At 39.0% G+C, this 16623-nt stretch overlaps 1 protein-coding gene across 1 annotated transcript in view; it reads left to right on the top strand.

Annotated features, from left to right (window-relative positions):
• The first annotated feature begins 7605 nt into the window (after positions 1-7605).
• LOC131584183 (cytosolic phospholipase A2 epsilon-like) overlaps positions 7606-16623 on the top strand; it is a 31600-nt gene continuing 22582 nt past the window's right edge. Inside the window, exons 1-3 of the mRNA XM_058849082.1 lie at positions 7606-7632; positions 7960-8046; positions 12454-12526. Of these exons, the coding sequence (XP_058705065.1) occupies positions 7606-7632; positions 7960-8046; positions 12454-12526 (187 nt within the window). The remainder of the gene's footprint in view (positions 7633-7959; positions 8047-12453; positions 12527-16623) is intronic.

Below are 16623 nucleotides of genomic sequence, written 5' to 3'. Positions count from 1 at the left end.
ATAAAGAAAGGAAAATAAAAATAATAAAAAGGAAAAAAAAAAGAAAAAGAAGGATACAGTTATATCTCTTTATTAATATCAGCTTCCAGCAGCTTTCCTATCCTTTTTCCCTATTCTTTTTTACCCCAGATACATGGTTCTTAAGCTCTTTACTGAACCATATGGCTAGGCATTCAGTTCACATGCAAGGGAGGTAGGTCTCTTACTTCTGACTTCATGCAAAGTGTTTCAGACATAAATTTTTTACTCCAAATCTCCCCTGGTGTTTCTATACACACACATGTGCACACGCACACATATATATGGAATTGGGTGGAACCATCTGCTGTCCAGACAATAAATTGTGCTAGCTAATGACTGTCCTAAGGACAACTAATTACACATCAACAATCTTTTTTTGGCAAAACACTCCCTTATGTGGTGGAGAGCAGTTTTCAATGTATAATTGCTTTGTATGCTGAAAGCTATATATAATATAAACATGCATACATTAACAAATGCTGTACAAAATGTATGAAGCATAAATGTAAAGAATTTATGCAACTTGAAACCAACTCTTAATTTAACACAGGTATTTCTATCAACTACTTCAGGGATGATGGAGCATTTGGCATGCATGACTACCATCCTACATTTTGAGGAATAGCAAGAGAATCCAGAATGGTAATATGTGATAATTGATTTTTAATTAGTCATTCATTGTGTTCATTATGGCAATGGCAGCCAGGGTAAACAACTGGCACATCCCCCTTGCTGCTTTTTAAAACTGGCACAATATTCACATTCTTTCCGTAGTTCTGCAGTATACCAAGAATTAAAATAGCTGAAGCATAGTCAAGAATGCTAGACCATATTTTACAAACTAATTGGTAAGAATGATCTCTGTTCTGTCTTATTACATGTAATATGACTATGTAATATGACATGACTATGTGGTCATTTTCATTATTCATTGGTGAAACATATAACATGTCTTCTTTTTGAACATAGAATACAAGCGTTTTATTATCATTTCTGATTTAGCTGCATAATTAATAATTATTTTTCTTTTTATGCAAGTTAAAGTCCAAAGCCGTGGTAGCATTTTTCTTTCTCTTCATAAACATTTCCTTTTTATTTGCACATATGAGCTTATTATTGTCTTGGACTTGTAGAAATGCAGCTAATAATTAATTTTCCTTTAATGTCATATCTGTGTGATGTGATCTAACTGAGTAGGTTTTAGTTGTTACATCACATAGGGTCAAAATATCAAACCCATGTGAGAGTTTATGCAAGAGCTGTTTAGACAGGTTTCCACATGCTTTAGTAACATGTGGCTCCCTTTCATTTATTATAATGGACATTCAGCAATGTTTGCCAGTTAAGAATTTGTTCTTCTTTAATCTGTGTTTTCTTGACCTGACCTAGGAGTCATGCTTGACTTTGATGTCTGTGAGTTCTAGCACAGTATAATGTTGCAATGGTGATTTAATTTGGCACGTAATAGGATGTACTTACATAGTTGCCTATCTCGATCTCCTGGAGAATGTTTCTTTCCTTACGCATTTCTGAAACACTTCCTTAAGATGTTTTGCAATGGTTTCTTTAAAGTCTTTCCATACAGGGCTGTTGACATAGTTTAATCTTTGTGATCGGCCCTTTTGTGAGCAAGTGGCCACGCTAGATTCCTGCATGGGTTTCTATTTTATTCAGCTGGAGCATGTGGAATGATGGTAAGACTCTTTTGCTTAGCAGTCCCAGATTGTCCCATGTTTAGCCCCACAGACAACTGTGAAGCCTTTTGGAGTCCCTGAGAAATGGCATTGTTTGGTTAATACCCATGTGGAGTCATGTATTGACACTGAGACCCCATCCCAGGGGCAGCTGGCACGAGGCACGTGTGATAGCTCAGATGGAACAAAGGGCAGATTTGACTCCCAACAGAGCCTGGGTTTGTTAAGCACTGCTTACATGACCTACCAGGTGCCCTGGAAAGGCTATCACTCCGTCTTCCCAGTGACAACATGCTGCATATGGGGCAAGATTGGCTGCCATGCGCGCCAGTTGTGATTGCACAATGAATGAGCAGGGCTTTAGCACACAAGGGAGATACTGGATGCAAGAGCTTCTGCAACAGCCAGGCCTTTCCCATACAAGGAAGAGGCACAAGGAATTTCAGCACTGCAAGATGAGATGGAGTGAGTACATCACCTAACCCTGTGCTTCCTTTTCCTCTCAGCTGGCAAATAGGATGGGAAATGCCCACAGTGGCTGGCAGCCTTTCCTCATCTGGGTATGCCTTCCCTAAGGATGTCCTCTTCACATAGCTTGTGTTTTCTCACCAGGACTCTCATACTGGAGACATCTGCATCAGATGGGGGCTGTGGTCTCATAATGCACTGTTCTATTATCTTTTGTAACATAGGAAATGAGAGAAAAATTAGGAATTTCATTATACCAAATCCTGAGGCATTGTCATGTTGAAAAAAGCAGTCTCCTAATATGTGCTGAAACACACTGGCTACACATCTCTCGGCTGGAAAGGCAATGCACTCAGAAAGGTGCTGTGGCCACTTTTACACTGAGGAAGTAAAAGAGACCCTGCTTAACAATGGGGAAGGCTTGAAGGAACTTCCAGAATCAGGGATGAACCTGTCACCTGCATTGGGGTCCCCTTGATCTTGCCTAGGTCTCTCAAATAACAATTCCTGTGGGAAATGGAATTCTTCTCTCTGTAGTCAGGAAATGCACACTGGTAACCAACAGATTTATGCATCAACTAATTTTTTATAATGCACTGTATCCCTTGGAGCTAACTGCAATGAATACTGGAAATTTAAAGCTGGTGATAGCCTATGATGTCACAGACAAGGATAGTAAACTTGAAGGCATACCTCTCCAGCACTTGCCGGAGATTTTATTATGGTAGCAAGATACCACTAACCTGCTACAGCTGAAAAGGTTTAGAGGCCAGTTATTTCTGGATAAGTTGCTTTTGCAGTCCCAGTACCTTTTAGTGTTTAAGGGGATACTATAGTGGTGCTGGCAAGAGCTAGAATACTCAAGGCGGTGCATACCTTACAAAGAAAGACTTATTTAAGAAATTTATATATGAGCTCCATAATAAAGAGGTATTGCATTTATGCATATGCACAGGTCTTCTGTGAGTCAAATCAGAAGAGACTATGTTCTGTGAAAGAATAAACAGACCAAATAACCCTGCAATATGAGGTACTACAAGTATTTGTCCAGGACATTAAGTCCTTCTTGGAGAGTTTCTGAAATACTTTCAAATACACATTTTTTCTGAGTCTGAGTAAAATTAGCATATATGTAACAAAAAATATCTATACTCCCTATTTGTCAGAGGGAGGAGCATACAGAGACCTCTTAAAAGCAATTTAATACTTTTTCTAGTGGTTAGAAACATTCCTTTTCTGCTGATTTTACCTTATGGTCCAAATTTTCTCAAGCCATTTCATTTTTCTATCCTAATGCCTTCATGGATTAGTGGTAGACTTGGCAGTGTTAGGTTAACAGTTGGTCTCAATGGTCTTAGAGACCTTTTCCAACCTAAAAGATTCTATTAATCTATGTTTGAATTACAGGTAAATATGTTTATGTATACCTTTCTCATTATGAGATATATATTTATCTTATTCCAATAAAGACCACACAGGTCACCAGAAGCAACTGTGTGGATCAAGCACTGTTTCACAGTCATTGCCATGTTAAAGTCTGATTCCTGTGAGTGATATTCAGCATTGCTCTCATGGGGATTGTTATGATCTCTTGATTTCTGACTTGGACTTGAATATTTATGCTTCTATCAAAAATATCTATCTTCTTCTTCAGATGGGCCACAATGTAATAATACTTTCAATGCCTGAAGCATCACACTGATGCACATTGTCTATATTTACCTGTAACCCTGAATAGATAGCATGGCTGTTTCTAGTAAAGATAATAATAAAATTACATTAAGAAGTGAAAAACCAGAAGGGCTTTCAGTGAATCTCTGTTTCTCCTATGTACAGAAAGGTGGTCCAAAAAATCTGAGAAGAATATGTGCTGAAGCACCTGATATCAAAAGCCCATGGTATAGGGATGAGATATAAGTCTGTAGGCTGCAGAGAAGCTGTAAAGGATGGGAAAGAGGCTGAAGAGAGCAATCATGAAGAATGATTAACAAAAGTGGAAAGAAAACACAAAATCTATCTGATCTTTTATTTGTCCTTAGCAGTCACTTTAATAAATCCTTTAATAATTAAATCTGATCCAACCCATGTCTTTGAGCATTAATGTTTAATTCCTAACTCAGTTGTAGTTGTAGAATGTGTTATGTGTTGCTGTTTTAGAATCTATTTATTGTAGTCTTAGACACCAGACTAGTCAGGGGGGAAAAAATCATTGCAGAAAAAAAAACTTAAATGAAAATCATTTCAAGGCACAGCAACTTTGAGTGAAATGTGTCTCACCACTAGCTTATCAGCTGGCAGGCAGATCCCAAAATTCCCAAAAGTGTGGTATCTTGGGATGGCCCAGCAAAGTTTCTCTATTCCTAGAGCTGCACTAAAAGTATCATTTGACCACTGGGGCTCTGCCCCACAAGTCAGGAGTGCATTTCCTCAGGGAGTTCCAGCCCTCTTCTGTCAGTCTTTCCTTCTGACATTTCCCATTTGTCCCAAATTTGTCTCAGATGCTTGCCTATAAAGGCAAGCTGAACTTCTGCAGATTGCAGCCTGGGGTTTCACAGAAAACCCAACTTGATATTACTCCCTTAGTGCAGCTGGACATGAGCTACCACTGCACAGCCTGTGCTTTGTGGGCAGGTGTCCCAAGTCAGGCTCTCTGTTTCACCACCACAGGGACCTTTGGTGATCCTGAAAATGGCTGGAAATTTGTACTGGAACTAGCCACACTGAATTTTGCATTCTCTGCCACCTTGGTAATCACAAAACCTCTTCTTTTTTATTTGAATGGATACCAGAGAATATTTTTCATTTATATGCTAATAGAACTTTTGCCCAGGGGTGTTTTGCAGCTTCACATTGCAACAGAGTGAATCACGTGCTAACAACAAAACCAGTTTCCTCAATGTCAGGCTCCTTCAGCATCAGTAACTTTGGAAACAAGTGACTAAAAAGGGCATGCTGATTGCCCACGGTGGGATTCATCTCAGCCACCTTCAGACATTCAGAAGTTAGGTGTCAGGTGTGGACTGGGCATTTAGGCTTCTCCAGAAGGATCCAGTGCAGAGGTGTTCAGTCACTACTTGCAGTTCCCAAGCTTTTTTTTTTTTTTTTTTGTCCACTCAATACAGAGAAAACACGACCAGCTTCTACTATCAGTTTAACTTTCAGATGACTTAATGGTCAAGTGTATCCTAAGTGCACACCTTGTGTAAAGGATGTGTTTGCCTCAAAAGGAATAGTGCCTCATAGCAAAAAGCAATTTTGAACTTTTAACTAATTTAGGAAATTCAATACCAGTGCCAGCTATGAATCAAAGGTACCTTTGGCTACGTCTGACTTGAGCTTAAAGAAGAATAATTTCATATAGGCAAGGCTTGAGTCAGGAAAGAAAAGTTAGCTGTTAGGCAACAAGCAACTCTTAGTCAGCTTCCTAAGAGATTCTGAAGGCTTCTTCCCCCACCTCATTTTCCTTTGTCTTAAACGCAAAGGTGTGATATGACAATGTAAATGAAAACAGGATCTCATGCAAAAACCTCACACCCATTAACTTCCATACATTTCAGAAACAAGACCTCGATCTGACAACCCTTGTGTGGCGCAATTACAGAGAAATTGTAACAAATGTTCTCGTGCCTCTATTGTGGTACTGAAACTCTTCCAGGCACTTCAGCCAGGGACACAGGTAGGTTGTAGCAGAAGACAAAGAAAATGTCTGTGCTTTTGTGTATACAGTTACTTTTGTCTAAACTGTTTCTAGCCACCATTCTCACAGAAAAAAAAAAAAATTCTAAAATTTTGTTTTACAGAAATGCTGATGCTCACATTAAGTAAAGCATCAGGCAAGAAATGGGAGAGACTTGTGGCTCTCCTTAACCTATTGCTATAGATTATCTAATTCTGGCTTCAGTTAAGCAGTTCCAGAAAGTTTCAATACAATGGTGAGAAAGAAAGCTAGAAGCAAACTTTGCACTTGCATTTCATGATAAAATAAAGGTGCTTATTTAAAAAAAAAACAAACAATAAAAAAAGATAATATGGATATAAAATTAAACCTAAGAAATCAAACTTTTGGAAGGATGGAATACTCTGTGTAAGATGATCAGATAGTCTTTACTTGTTCTTCCTGTAAGAACTTTTCATATTGATTCCACTGTTCACATAAGAAAAGTATGTAATGAGACTTCTAGAAGTCATTGGGTTTGTGTCTAGTTTCTGTTAGTCAAGGTCCTAGTACAAAACTCAGAGCCACAGTCAGAGTGGGAGTGATTTCACATGTATGCGCATCTCTAAGAGGAAGCAGGATGCTTTGTCATCCTATTAATCTCAAGTTCTTTCATAAGGACTAATTTTAATCATTCAGGAGGACTTTCAATGCAAACGTATGTGTGCCTAATAATGCTTGCATAATGTCTTAGAAAATTTAATCACTGAGCTTCCTAGAGGTGTGCTGAACACATGCAGATTCTCATTAAATTAAGAAAAATCCAACAAAAAAATGTTGGATCAGTCCATTAAATTCCAGTGATCTGCTAATAGTCTCCAGCCAGATGATGTTTTCAATACAGTTGCTAAGAAATCTGAACCTTTTTTGTATCAAAAATTGATATTGTAGTTTGTAGAAACAGTTAATGATTTTTCAAGGTGAAATGTTTCAATCTCATTTAAATTTGTTAAGCTGCATGCTGTATTAAATGTGAAGCCCAGAAATAAGAAGAACATTTCAAACAGAAAATTCATACAGTGTGGTTTAGGGAGCAGAGGAGTGTTGCTCATCATACCTTCTTTAATTTCTTTTGAGATAGAACACTATAAGAGAATGAGTGTGTATACAGAAATCATGATGCAACAGCACTTTTCAGGGAAAAATGTTTTTCTAGATCATTCTAATTATCTAATTATTCATGTGTAAATGTCTTCATTCTAATGATCATCTCCATAGTTATTTTTAAATTTATTTTTTGTTATGGATGTAATCATGTAGGGATTCAGGTGTTTGCATAGAGAAAATATATTGATGTGCTTATTGGGCTATTGCTACGCTCACTTTTAGAATATCACTGTAATGCTACCTCTCATAGATGATCTCTATCATATCATCAGTCAGGTTACAGCTGCTGCTGCATTTCCTTGAGCCCCAGGTGGGAATGATTTGGTCCCTCAGCAGTCTCTGCTCAGCCAGAAGACCTGCAGATATGAACACTCACACCTTACACCAGCTGCTCTTCAGACAAATAATGTGGGTGGGAAATTTCCCTGTTCCAGAAATCATGGAGGGGTGGAGCCCTGACTCAGTGCAATAAAACACCTGTTCAGCAACTTCTGAGACTTCTTCAAGATTGTAAATTTGTGTCAGGAGGCACTGGCACCTGTGGAGCCTAGTACTAAGGTGCCATTGACAGCAGCTTCTTTTAATGTAGCAGCGATCTCGATGGCATCAACTTCTGCCTTACCTCAGGTAAGTGGAAAACAGAACAACCCTGGCAGGAGACTCAGGGTTTTGATTGAGATTTGCCTCTGAACTACAATAGGCCAAGTCCCCTGTTATCTATAGGACACAGATTTCCAGGAAAACAAGATTGTCCTTTCTTGGATATTTGCAGCTGTGCTCTGACCTGGAGTCAGAATCTTTCCACATAGCACAGAACTGGTACATTCGTGTTATTTACCATAATGCAGAGGTGAAAATTGCCTTTTCTACACTGGAATGCTACAGTGGGGAATTGAAATAAGTAAAAAAATTGATCTTTACTCTCTTTTTCATCCCCTGTTCTTCTTCCCTCAGCAGAATTCAAGCAGAAAATCAAGCCCCTTGGAAAATGAAGAAAGAAAATGGATGATGCACTATGTAGCCCCAAGTGATGATGCTAAGGTACCATATTTCAACAAACTGAAAATAGGGGGACTAAGCCAATACCTTTTTGAAAAGGGTAGGATCTTCCTTCCTCCTCCCCCACCCTGATTTGGTTATTAAATATTCACATGGTTATGTAGAAGTAGGAATATTTAAAGAAAATTTTCTTTAGCTGCAATATCTGTATAGTATTAACAACATAGAATGTGTTATTTTCATGGGTTTATTCCTTAGAGAAATACCTTAGTGAGAATGTTCTCGATTTGCTGTTAAAATGAGACTGACTTTGGCATTCTTCTAATGCTTTCTATTGACTTAATGGAGCTGTAGCCCAGAACGAATGGAGAATGTTGGCAGAATCAGAAAGTCAGGGCATGGTTGTTGGTAAACCTTTGGGGTTTGGTTGTTAATGCCAGTTTTCAGAACAAATGCCCATTTTGATCCCTGTGCACTTCCTCACAATGAAAAAACAACTCTGGCAACATTTGCAGGGCCTCTGGCAGAGATATAGCTGCATCAAACACGTAGCAGCTCTATCAGTGATAGCTTTTGCAGCTGGAATTGTGCCAAGCTCCCTCAAAGTAAAACCTGGGGGCTCCAAACATAAAGAAAACTTCCTTTTTATGACATCTTAAATGATGTGTGATTCAAGTGTCTATAGCTCATACATTTTGTTTGTATAAGCAGACTACCAAATGTACAGAGAACTCCAAACGTTGTTTTGCCTATGTATGTCTCAATCTTATCAAACTGATTGATCAAACTGATCTCTTGTTAACAGCCTGCTGGTAGCTCCTACAGATGGATATTAGTGTACAAAAGGTACAAACTACCAGTGGTGTGTGAAACTTGCTGTAAAGGGCAAAGTAACATAACCAAAACTGACATGGCATTTTGGTTTTTCCTAATTTGCTGTGTGTGTGTGTATGCTAAAGCTCAGCAACAGAATGTACTAAAGCAGGAAAAGCAGCTGTTGGGGAAAAGAATGACCTTACTTAGCAGTTTTGTAATGATTTAATGTATTCATACTGAAGTTCTGTTTTGGTTTAGAATATCCATGGCTAAAAGCAACCTCTTTACCACTAATATAGTTACATTTACATAAAGATTGTTAGGATACAGCATACGTTTTAGAACATACGTGAAGTTGTACAAAAAAAATTATGTGGCTGTAACCTCCTGTATATTGTGAGTATGGGACCCTTTCCACAGCTTTAATTCATTATTCATGCCATAATTTCTCCCTACCAAATGAACTTCTGAAAGCTCTGTTTGCTGTCCACAGGTATTTAACAACAAAGACATTCTCTGACACTCTTTATTTACCTCCTGGCTTTGGATATGTCTTCTCTCCTCTGTAATAAATCTCAGCAGAAAAATGGCATTAAAGGCACAGACTTGTCTAAACTGGCCAATTTCTGCCTCTTACAGGTATTGGGTTTCCTGGGTAGCTTTTGGTAACTGCCTGAATTTTTGCAAGTCATAGCTTGCTATCTTCAACGGAAGGATAATCATTAGTAGAGAGCTATTAGAAAGGATAACATGCTTGTAGCAGACCTTGAATTCCAGAAGAAGTAAACAGGTATAAAAGCTTTCCTTAATGCAAATGCTCAAACATTTGCCTAAGTACTTGTTTCAATTTGAGAGGAATTTGCATAGCTGTGTGATAAACTGAATAATTACTGGATTTGGTTTAGAAAATTATGCCTGTGGCTGTGCATGGAATTTAGCTGCTGCCTACCTATAGTGAAAAGCCAAATATGCTCCACTGCTAAATTTTTAGGAAAATGTAACAACAATTCACAATTTTGTGGAGCTGGCTCAGCCTGTGTTCTGATAATGCTGGGATCTTACCTCCCCTGTTTAGAGCACGGCCATGTAAAATATCCTGTGCCTTACATGTGACTTCGAGCAACAGTGATTAATTTATTTTTTTAGTTTTGGAATATACCCACCCAGAAGCCAATATATCCTATTCTTTGTAGCCTGATGAGGAGAATGCATTTTTTTAACTCTTAGCCCACTTGATCTGGACGTGCTGCTTCTGTACCTCACAGCAAAAAGTGCGAGCATTTTAACCAGTCAGCTCACTGAAGATATTCTGATACAATTCCTGGTCAATAATAAACTTGAGCTCATGGGCAAGTTTCATGGTTATGTTAGGCACTGACTTCTATTTAACGTGCCTTTCAATCACCCAGCATTTTATAAAAACATCAGTTTTGACATTTTATTGGACAACTTCATAGCCTGGAAATTATTCAATTTTTTGTGCAATTTCCTTTCATGACCTTCATGTCTTTCATTCTTACAGAGATGGAAATTATTTGAGAGGTTAAGCTAAATTTTGTCATGATGGATTCCCCATGCTTCAATGCTCTACACACACACCAGCTGATGTACTGTCTTGTCTCACTGATTTCTTATACTTTGATCTTTTTATCAATCTTTAACATTTGTCACAGTAGCAGCATCTTTGTATGTGCTTTCTCTTATTTCACTCGAGAGTTTATCCCTGTTATTTTACTTGAAGTTTCTCAGAAAATGATAACATCTCCTAATTATTTCATCATCTTCAACCAGCTCTCCTCTATTTCACTTCAGACTGTCTTTTCTAACTTTTGGTCATTAGCTTTCATAACAGCTTCTTTCTTTGGCCCCCCCTTCTTGTTGATGATCTTTCATGTTGTGACTTTACTAAGAATTAGTGATCCATTTGTCTTCTGCCATTATCTGAACTTCGCAAACTTTTTCTGAATATCAGTGATCCACAATATACTGTGACTATTTCTTGGCCCACTGTATACCATGCCTTCAGTATTATTTTTCTGAGTATCTTTTTGCAAATACTCAAGGGGCATCATAGTAAGTCTGGCCATTTTATAACTTCCACAGCTTCTTGCTACTAGAACTGCAAACTAACACTTCCCTGTTGCTAAATCTGCCTCATCTTAATGCTGTGATATTTTGTTTTTTCATTAATGCTTTGCTCAGAAGTCCTTAAAAGATTCCTTATTATTTCATAGCCTAACTCTGATGACTTTTTTATATACATATTATTTATAGATATACTATTTATACCTTCCCCTTTTGTTGGAGATACCAAATTCAGGATCTGCTAATAACACATTTGTATGCAGATTAAAGCTCTTCACGTAGCAGTAGCAGTCAGACTTCAGGACCTGACAAAGTTTGCATTTACTTTCCTGTGCAGAGCCTTATCCTCAGACATCCACTGCAGTCATTTTATGTTACTCCTTCTATCTAACAAAACTGTTACTGCTATAATCATACATCAACTCCAGAACTTATTACTCAATACAGTCTGAAATTTCTGAAATTCCTTTTCTTCTGGTTCTATTCCTAAACAGTGAGAGAGGGAGCCATCTCTAGTGCTGATTTACCCTTTCCATTCAGTCTCTTTAGTACAACTATGATGGAACTCTTTCCTTTCTATAAACTTGAGCTGTTTTGATAATTCTCCCCCAACTGTTCTCACAGTTGGGGAATCAATAACCACCTATGCTGCAGCCATAGTAAGCATTGTCTATTTTCTCCTCCTTTTTTACTAATACTCTGCTTGCTCCAGCTGCTGCTAGGGGACACATGTTCTCTGAAGATGTAAAATCCATCAAGAACACACGATTGTCACAACCTTTACAGACCTAGATGATCAGGCCTGGCACCTTCAACAAGGAATTGGGGATAGTTGTCTTTGAAGTTAAGGATTATAGTCAAAACTATTCCATATCTATCAATCAGATAACCATCCTTGGTAAGGAAAAACCTCTGTTCCCACAAAGCAAGCTAGGAGTTTGTCCAAAGCTACGTGTTGTGGAGTGTTTAGACATTCCCTAAGGTGCTAACACTCATCCTTAGTCATCTCTCTCTCAGGAAAATTATTCTTTTAAAAACAAGCAAGAAAACATAAACATACCTGTCTTTTTTCCCCCCTTCTCTCCAATTATCCAAGCACTGCATTAAAAGAAGAATATTTTGTGCAGGCCTTGATTCTACCTTGAACAACACAGGCTCTTGGTCAATAGCCAACCAAATTTGAAGCATCTCTGATACCTGGATTCACTGAATTTTGTCTTCATATTGGCTGCTGATGGTCATGTGTACAATTTAATGTTACGGCTAAATGAACTTTTTCAGTTTATTTACACCATCTTAACTTTCCTATTCATCCTCTCTTTCCACACCTTCTCTTTGTGTGCACAGATAGCTACAGGCTTTAGGTGTCAATGAAGTTTGTGGAGAAAGTGCATTCTGCTGCCTATTGTTTATTTACTGTGATGCCAACTGGAAGAGAAAACTTTAGCAGAACCTTGGTTCTTTTCAGTGTTTGGTTGCATTGAAGTAAATACACATATTCAAAACTTTAAAATACATCTCCTTTGTTGTTTGGTTTTTTTTCGGCAGGAAGAAATGACACCTTACTCCTTGCTTACTGTAAGAATCATAAAGTTGAAAAATGCTCATCAGGCAGATTTTTGTAAGTACCAAATTTTTTCATTGATGTTACATGATTCTCAAATTACTGTATCAGCCCCTGCTTGTGCTAGATACTGCACAAATGCAAAAAACAAAAGTCATACTTGCTAAGAAATCACAGCTGAAAGCAATTTATGCCACAGAATGTCTATTTACAATTTCAGAGGTTTATTTGGTTATGGGGGCTTTTTGCACATCATTTATCTGGCAAGCTGGCTGTTTCAGGTGCTTGAAAATACCTTAACACCAGTTTTAACACAGAGATGTTTATATAACATGTCCATGACAAATGCATAGAATATAGAGCTGAAATACTTACCCTCTTAATTCTTTGGTTGTCCTGACCATCATGACATCATCTGCCTCTTGCTCCCCACTGAAAGATGTCTAACAGAATTTTCTGGGGGACTATGGTACATGGTACATTACAGCTGACATGCAAAGTGTTCTGAAAATGTGTGATATTTGGGTAGCCCTTGCCTGGTGGTTCACCTTCCCGGAGATTTTTCTATGAGAATTTTTTCCTGCTACTCCTATGTGTGTCTCACGAACTTGGCACATCACTAATAACACAGTTTCACCTATCCTTTTACCATACTGCTCTTCCTTCTCTTGTTTTGCATTTTCTTTCCTTTTTTGGAGATCATGATGAAGTTTGCTGAAGCCATAATACCCTACAGATAAAATTTCTCACTATCTCTTCATATTTCACTCCCTTTGGTGTTTCAAAAGCATGGATGTCACCTTTATCAATTTTCCAATCATGTGAAGAGAAGTGTTCCATTCACATTGTCTGTAATATTGTGTTGTAGAGAATAGAAACAATATTATAGTATAGCAGAAAAGGCCAAATGAATATCTATTCCTTTTGAAAGCTATGAAACATTGCATGTATGTGCAAGACCTCACCTCCATTCCTTTGAACTGTTGATTTAATTTCTCGTAGTATCACCTTTCATCTAGAATGAAAATTGAACAAGATAAGAACCATGATTCAGCTGCTTATGCAAAGGGATTGCACAAAGTAGAATGATGCTGCATTCTCAGAAAATAGTGGTACAGTTGTGACCTTGTCCTCTGTCCTGATGACAGGGAGATTTCTGACAACACCCTCTTAGTGAGATGTAGACAGTTTGAAAATTCCTATTATCACCAAAATACACACACCTGGAGTAGAGCTCAAGGTGTGTGGGCTCAGTTTTTAGCTCTTTTCATGGACTTGTTGCATAAGAAGTTTAGGCAAATTTATTCATCAAAATATTCTGTGCCTCTGTTTCCCTGTCTACAAAACATAGAGTATCTTCTCCAACACATTTTGTCTCCCTCTTATCTATTGAGGTGATGTGCTCATTTTGAATCTTCTACTATTGTAGAGATTTTAAGATGTTGGGTAAGGCCTAGAAACTTCCTAGTGGGAAGTGTTTTCAGATTCTTTTGTTAATTACCAGTAAATAAGTCTTGGGGACCTGCTGGTGAAGAAAAATAAGTCTTTTCTTTCTGCTAGCAATCCCAAAGCTACTCTGTGAGCCTATTTGAGCCTGTTTCTTAAGGATGTCACAGAATGAAGTGCTGTAGACCAGCATAATGTTGAATAAGGAAGATAAACAAACATCAGATAGCTCTTTGTTGACTGAGTAGCAACCTACCTCTGCTTTCAAAGAAGTTGAAGTCTCAAAGGAAAAATAGTGTGATACTTTTTGATTTTAAAAAGTACAATTCAAAAAAGATACATTGTAGCTTTCAAGTGCTTGATTTTGCACTGCAATTGATGTTCTTTTAGCTTAGCATTTTTATTTTAACATTTGAATGCATTTGAAGTATCAGAAACCTGAAATAACTAGACATGCTGCTGTGTGCTAATGAGAATAATAAAATTATATTTACCTAGCCTTTTCTCAGCAATATGATCTTTCCCCTGGAAAACTGATCATAAGCATCTGATACAGTTGCTGTCTGACTGTGAAATATCTGTAGAAGACTGACAGTTTTTGTAATAACATATTTCAGACTTACCTAGATTTTTCAGTTTCCCTGTATCAAATCCAGGAACAAGCCACCTTTTCAATCAAGTGCAGCCACTTCTGACTTGCTTTTTCTGCCTGCATGCTGGATTCCCATCTTTTTCAGCATGTGCAGTGCTCCATTTTCTCTCTGTTTGTTGCAAGTGCAGTCACACCAGGTTGTTTAGTCATAGAGTTTCTACATTTTTCTTTGATTCACTTGCCAAATCCTGGCTTCAGGGGAACACCACTTCTGTATATTTCCACTGATATTCCTCATTATCACATGCACCCAACTTAATCTTGGCTGTTGTTTTTTTTTTAAAAATGCACCTCAAGATCCATGGTATGTGTGTTTCACAAGCCTGGGATGAAATCCAAGCTTATTCTGAAATCTGATGTTCCACCTTTGCCTGTAGACAGCACATGCTGATAGAGTTTGGCACACAAAGAAAAAAATCAAAGCGAAAAGAACAGTTGACTCCTCCTGAATGGGTCAGTTGGTCCCTTTCATATCCCTGCTGTCAGCCTGCCCCTTTTGCAGTCTCCTCTATACTGAGTGATGTTCCTCTTCAACATCTGCCTCATGCTACGTATAATTGGTATCTGTCTTGTCTTCTTACCATGCAAATGTTCTTGTTAGACCTGAGCTAATTATTTTCCACTGTACTTCTAACTAACCTTTATGCTTATTAGTAATCATGGTCAGACTCAAACATTTCTGGCACTCCCTGATCTCACTGTGGGCACTGGAGAGAAGGGCACCCAGATAAGATCACTTACACTCATCCTGCTGCCCTGCAAGCACTGAGTGTCATCACCAGGCTGCAGTGCTCCATGCAGTTTGGCTATGAAGGTGGTGGGGGTATTAGAAAGGAATTAGTTCCATTAAAGTTTGAGTCTATTACAGTCTGGCATCTGTTTTGCAATAGTAATTTCCCTCCTCAGTCCAAGACTGTATGCAGCCTTCAGTAATATGACTTTTTGGGTCATTGGTGTGTCCATTTGCTCCTTTTCAGCTGGAAGTTAGTGCTTTTACAAAAGCTCATGTTTCCTAACTCTGTTCATGGTGTCACTACTTCTGCAGAGCTCCCCATATGTGGGAGAAATACTTGGTCAGGATGAGATGGCAGGGAAAATGGTGTATTAGTGTTGTAGTCAGCAACTGCAGGATCATGTCCAGGGAAGCCACAGTTTCTGGGAACCAGCATGTAATACAATGAGACAGGCCTCTGTTCCTGAAACCATTTATTCAGCATGGGAACAAGTCATATCCAGAGACAGAGAGCCCCGAAAAGAGGCAGGGCAGGGGTTTTTGAGGGTCTCCACCTTTGAGGGTGGAGTTCAGGGTTAGAGACCACTAAAAACACAACAAGGGAGAAACTCCAGAGTCTCAAACCCAATCAGAACTCCTGGGCCACTCCTCTCTGGGTGAGATAACTTCATCTAGGGCTCACACAGCCCATCCCCCAACACAGGGGGTCAAAATTTGCACACGTGGCTTACAGCCCTGCCTCTCACTTTAACAATGCTTATCTGAAACTAAATCTTTGCCTCCCTGAGGCACCTCACAACATATTAGCTTCTTTTCTTGCTGCTGACACCCCTTCCAGGGACTGTTTCCCAAAAAGATGGAAAAGGAGCTGGGTGATGGGAGAGGCAAACCATGATGGCACAGACTGTCTACACCTTCCAGCTGCCCTCCTTAATCAAGTGAGCTATGGGGTGGCCTCACAGCTGCACCAAGCTCCCAACCTGGCCCACTTTCACTGTCATTAGCGCTTACTTGTTTCATGGCAACCCCTAAGCCCCAGAGCTGAAGCTGACACCCCGCTGTCCCTGCTCCATGGACAAACAGAGGATCAGTGAGGGGACCGGCAGTCTGGCATGCCTGAAGCCCAGGCACCAAGAGAGGGGATTTGCCCTGAGGCAGCAGAAGTGGAAGCAAACTTCATCCATGTCCTTAGGCAGCGCAGCTGAACAGACCTGCAGTTACCTCATCTCTTCACCATGTGAAAGCAAAACTCTGCTGGGCTCTACTGGATCTCACCTAGTCCTGAAGACCTGAGTAAAGATGTCTCTGTGGCAGTACTGCTCT

This window comes from Poecile atricapillus, chromosome 1, assembly GCF_030490865.1.
Source record: "Poecile atricapillus isolate bPoeAtr1 chromosome 1, bPoeAtr1.hap1, whole genome shotgun sequence".
Classification (NCBI taxonomy): Eukaryota; Metazoa; Chordata; class Aves; order Passeriformes; family Paridae; genus Poecile; species Poecile atricapillus.
The sequence above is the reverse complement of the archived record's forward strand: the minus strand, read 5'-3'. Positions and strand labels throughout refer to the sequence as shown.